This window comes from Columba livia, chromosome Z (assembly GCF_036013475.1).
Source record: "Columba livia isolate bColLiv1 breed racing homer chromosome Z, bColLiv1.pat.W.v2, whole genome shotgun sequence".
NCBI lineage: Eukaryota > Metazoa > Chordata > Aves > Columbiformes > Columbidae > Columba > Columba livia.
In genome coordinates, this window is record NC_088642.1 from 30,349,288 (window position 1) to 30,354,484 (window position 5,197).

At 61.8% G+C, this 5,197-nt stretch overlaps 1 protein-coding gene across 1 annotated transcript; it reads right to left on the reverse strand.

Annotated features, from left to right (window-relative positions):
- Positions 1-675: 675 nt before the first annotated feature.
- On the reverse strand, positions 676-4,754 carry HTR1A (5-hydroxytryptamine receptor 1A). Its single transcript, XM_065045273.1, has 2 exons — positions 1,897-4,754; positions 676-1,580 (listed from the first exon to the last, which is right to left on the reverse strand). The coding sequence occupies exon 1, from the start codon at positions 3,768-3,770 to the stop codon at positions 2,529-2,531; it is 1,242 nt and encodes a 413-aa protein (XP_064901345.1). The 5' UTR covers positions 3,771-4,754; the 3' UTR covers positions 676-1,580; positions 1,897-2,528.
- Between the last annotated feature and the right edge of the window lie 443 nt (positions 4,755-5,197).

Genomic DNA, 5,197 nt, shown 5'->3' on the forward strand with positions numbered 1-5,197 from the left:
CCAGGCCCCAGCGGGCAGCGACAGAGGGCGGCTGGGGCACCCCGCAGCCTCCGGCGCCCGTTCGGGGGCTATGCCTATGCTCCCTTTATCCCTCCCCCTGCAGTGCGGGGGTGAGGGGCAGATGAAGGGAGCACGAGAGCTGCACCCCTCTTGCCGCTCTGCCTGATTGCGCTCCGGGTGGGCTGTGCGTTCCGAGGCTCCCAGCGGCACCGGGCTGCGCCCGTGGCGCGGGCAGGCGCCAATCCCCCAGGGCGGGACCCCGCGCAGTCTGTCGCGTAGGGCCGGAGGATCGTTGCTGAGGATTTTGCAGAAAGGTCTGCAAAGAGCAAAAGAAAAAAAAAGGCTAAAACGTGCCGAAACGCATCGACATGAGTCGACGGGACTCGGGGAGGAGGCAGCGAGAAGAGGAAACCCCACTGTGGGGCAGCTCCCCCGCCGCACTGAGGAGCGTCATTTCCAGCTGTGCGCTCCCGTTCCCGCTCCCGCCCCTGACCCGGTCTGTCCGGTTTCTCTGCCCCGTCCGCACCCCCGGCGGGTAGGGCTCCCGAAGTCACAGGATATCCGAATACGCAGGAGAAATTTCGGGTCCCTAATCGCTGTAGGCTGACTCTTCTGACGCTCCGGTGCTTAAGGAATACCTAGGATACACGTGGTTAGGAGTGATCAAAAAGGAGATAAGATCAAAGGTCACTTTAATTGCGAAAATGAGGTCAAGTAAGATTTTCAGAAAATCAGCTATATATCTGAGGCTGTTAAAAGCACTATTGTCATTTAATGTAAGCGGTTGAAGTTCAGAAAGGACTGGACACTTCACGTGACGCACAGAGATAACATTCCCTTTTACCTACAGGAAACAGATTGCACAAAAATAAACAGGAAAAATATATATATATATATATATATTTGGTCAAGCATTAATTTCAGGCAGCCCGTTGCAGACGTACGCGGTAGCCGGCCCAGTCCCATTACCCCATCTGGCGCCATCCCCCCCCAGCCCGAGAGAGGGCCCACGTCCCGGCCGCAGCCGGCGGCACGAAGGAAAAGGGCAGGGTGGCAGGGCGGGCAGAGGGGCTGTGGGGCGGGCAAGGTTGTCCTGCTCCAGCCCTGGGCCAGGCGGGGAAGCACCCCCGGTTTCCTGGGGCCAAGCAGCTGGGATTAACGGGAGAGGGGGAATCCCCTGAGGGAGGAGACTTGCGGAGCCGCCGCGGAGTACAACCAGGCCAGGCTTGGCTCTCCCTGCTCTTGGTACTGCAGGGACACTGACTGCTTCTGCCCCTAGCTCACAGCTTGTGATGAGGGTCGTGCGCATCCCCGGCGAAGCTGGCCTGGGGGAGGAGAGAGCCGGCCCCTTCCCAGCGTGCGCCGAGATGCCGTTTTCGCCACCTGCGGCTGCCGCCGGCGGATGCTCTCGGCCCCTCCCCTGCTGCCACGGAGCACATGGGCAGTGTTTTGGTTGATCGGCTTGGTTCGTTTTGTTGTTGTTGTTTGTTTTCTTTATTTTTTTTTTCCCCAAGCAAAATGTGCTGCAGCTGGCTGCCTCCGAAGCAGCCGCAACGTCTCCGAATAAACTTTCAAGCGGCCTAAAAAAAAAGAAAGGGGGGGCAAAAGAGAAAAAAAGCACAACGCTACTTCTGAGGCTGCCGTAACTCCCTGTGCCGCTGCATGCGCGGTGCACTCGGGGACAGTCACACAGCTCCAAGCATTTCCTTCGTGGGAAACCCTGGGTCAAAGGCATTTAGAAAAACATCCCCATATAATCAGGAGTGTGGCTGGGGGTTAAGCCCCGTCACCTCCCTGCACTGTAACGAAGGGAAGCCCGATGAACTGGAAAGTCCTAGCAGAGCAGGAGACCTGTTAGACACACGTAACGCAGACGGGGATGTGGCTGTTAAGTACCTTGCAAGGTTACAAAACACGGTCGCTTTTCCCCCAAGAAAATCCACTTGGTGGTTTCACAGCCCGGGAAGCGACGAGCCCAAAACGCCTTCCTCCGCTCGGGGAGTAGTCTTCAGCCTCCATACTCACACTGCTAGACCGAGGTCGGACTCTGAGTCCCGCGCCGTCTCGTCATAAATCCAAGAAGAATCCCCAGTACGGCGGTTTTCTGCATAGGGTGGTTTATTTTTACCGATGCTACTTCGGGCAGACACTGTGGTTTACAGCGACCACAAGCAACGACCTGCAAACCCTAAGTCTACCCAGAATGATGGAAGGGAGGAAGGGAGGTGGGAGCGCCGGCGCCCGGCAGCGGAGCCCCGGCGAGGCGCGGGCGGCCGCCGAGCCCTCCTGGCCCGGGCATCCCCCCGCCGGCCCTGGCGAAGCCCTGCCTTGCCGTGCCCCGCGGGGCTTGTCCGACTGGCGGAGGAGAGAGGAGCTCGAGGGTGGAGGGGGGGGGGGGTGAAGCCGGAGCCCACCCGCCCTTATGCCGATGCTGTAGAGGGGCTGGACGGGGGGTACACTGGTGCGGGGACCTGACAGACGGAGCGAGAGGCAGGAGCCTCCGCTGCCCCGTCCCGGAGCGGCGGGCTTCACTGCCTGCAAAATTTGCACTTGATAATTTTCTTAAAAGCACTTTGGAAGTCTTTGTTGAAATAGGCATAGATGATGGGATTGAGGAGGGAGTTGGAGTAGCCCAGCCAGTTGATGACTGCCTCCAGCCACTTGGGCATGTAGCACTTACTGTCACAAAAGGGCAGGACCAGCGCCACGATGAAGAAGGGCAGCCAGCAGAGGATGAAGGTGCCCATAATGATGCCCAGGGTCTTGACAGTCTTCCTCTCCCGTGACAGAGCCATCCTCCGCTTGGCTTCCGTGTTCTTCTCGTTGCGCTTCTCGAAGGAGGGGGGCGGCGGGGAGCCGCACGCCTCGCTGGGGAGCGGCAGGTGAGTCTTGGAGGAGCTGTTGCAGCGCTGGACCTCGATGATTTCCAGAGCGGCCCCGTCCTCACCCTGCCGAACCGCGCCGTTGACACAGACGCCGGGCTTGTGCTCCACAGTTCGCCGCCAACCCTTGCCAGACTCCCCGTTGGTTTTCTTCTGCAGGGCGGACGGGGAGAGGGTGAGGCAGGTGTCGGCGATTTTCTTCTTCTCCGCCTTCTTGACGGTCTTGCGGATCCTGAAGCGGGCCGCCTTGAAGATGCGGCCGTAGAGCACCAGCATGAGGAGGAGAGGGATGTAGAAGGCGCCGAAAGTGGAGTAGATGGTGTACCCGTGGTCCTTGCTGATGGTGCACGCGTCGGGGTCCGAGCGGTCCTCGGGCGTCCTCCAGCCCAGCATGGGCGGGATGGATATCAAGAAGCCGATGAGCCAGGTCAGACTGATGAGCACGGCTGCCCTCCGGGGAGTCCGCTTGTTGACATAGTCGATGGGGTCCGTGATGGCCCAGTACCTGTCCAAGGCGATGGCGCACAGGTGCAGGATAGAAGAGGTGCAGCACAGCACGTCCAGCGATATGAAAATGTCGCAGGTGACCTGCCCCAGAGTCCACTTGTTCAGAACCTGGTACAGGGCGGCCATGGGCAGCACCAGCACGGACACCATGAGGTCGGTGACAGCCAGCGAGCCGATGAGATAGTTGGCTACGGTTTGCAGGGAGCGCTCCAGGGCGATGGCCGCGATCACGCAGGCGTTGCCGCTCACGGCGCACAGGATGAGTGTGCCCAGGAGCAGGGAGGTGAGCAGCTGGTAGCCCAGGGTCACCTCTGCGAGGCCGGGGCCGCCTGCCCCCTCGGGGGAGCGCTCTGGGGAGGTAGTGTTGTTGGCCACATCCATGCCGGGCGGGGGGGTCGCTTCAAGAGATGGGCATGGAAGAGGCGCCGGTCACTTGTGCGCTCCCCTGGCAGGAGGCATCGCCGCCCCGTGCGCTTTGGCCACGCCGGGCAGCCCCCCCGTCCGTCACCCCTCCCTCCCCTATATAGCGCGGCAGGAGGCGGCCGAGGCGCGGAGGACGGCGGCTGGCGGAGCCGCCCCGCGCCCGCCCATTCTCACCGCCTCTGCCCAGCGTGCAGCCCCAGGCGGCGGGGGCGGCCCTCCAGCCACCGCTCGCCGAGCTGCTGCCCCTTGCTCCGCCGCTCGCCCGCACCGCTCCTTCCTGCTCTGCCTCTCCGCTCTCCCCTCGCGTTCTGCCTCCCTCCTTCCCCTCCCCTTCCGTCCCCCCCTCCATCCCGCCCTTCAGTGGGGGGGTCTCGCTGGGTTGCCATCGTCCCCCGGCGCCGCCGGTGGACTGGGAGGGAGGATGCAGGTGTCCGTCACTTCCCACCGCCCCTTCCCCGCTGCGGGGACACGGCAGAGGAACCCACCACGACTTAGCCCTACCCCCGCCCCCTTCAAATCTCCTCCCCTCAGCTCCGCCCCGGTCAGCGGGGGCTCTGGGCTTCCCTTTGGGACAGGCGCCGGAGCTTGTGCGGGGAGAGTGAAGCGGGGAGACACTTTCCGTAGCCAGGCACTGTCGCCTGAGGCGGGGGGCAATAAACACGCCAGGGCTGCCTGGGAACGGGGGTACCGGGGCGGGTGGTGCCGGAGGTATTTATCGCCACCTGCAGGCAGGCGGCGGCGGCCGGAGGGCGCGGCGCCCAGGAAGGACTCGGCGGGCACCCCCGGTCGCCGGGGCTGGTGGGACTATCTGCTGATCTGCAGTCTCGCCCCCTGCCCGGCCGCCACTTCGGCCGCAGCTGGCACAGTGCCGCCGGGGTTGCCCGGGTAGCAGCACCAGTTGTGCCGCCGAGGGTGCAGGGCTAGAGGGATCACGGGCAGCAGTATCGCATGGATGTCTCGGGAGTGATTGCTGTACAGTGCCGGGCAGGGCTCTCCCTCAGTCACTTAAGAATGTTGTACCAATGGAAGTCCCATTTGTGATGATTCATGCCCTGGCCCCAGCGTTCTGCCGTGGGAAGGGCTGTCGCTGCCGTCGGGGGCTTCGCGCCCGTGAGCGGCTCCCCGTCGCCTGGCTCCCCGCAAAAAGACACCATCGCCGTCCGGCCCTACCGAGACGGGAGTAACTACACTTTCAATTTCAACACACTGTTGAAATTACCGTCCTCTCAAGAAAACAACAATAACAAAAGAGAAAGAAAAAGAGAGGGAAAATATATAAAATGTGCTATAGTTCCTCCTGACAGGAGGGGGAAAGGCTGAGACTGAAAGTGAAATAATAAAAATATATCTGGGAACAATCTTGAATAAAAAAATCTTGGGGGGGG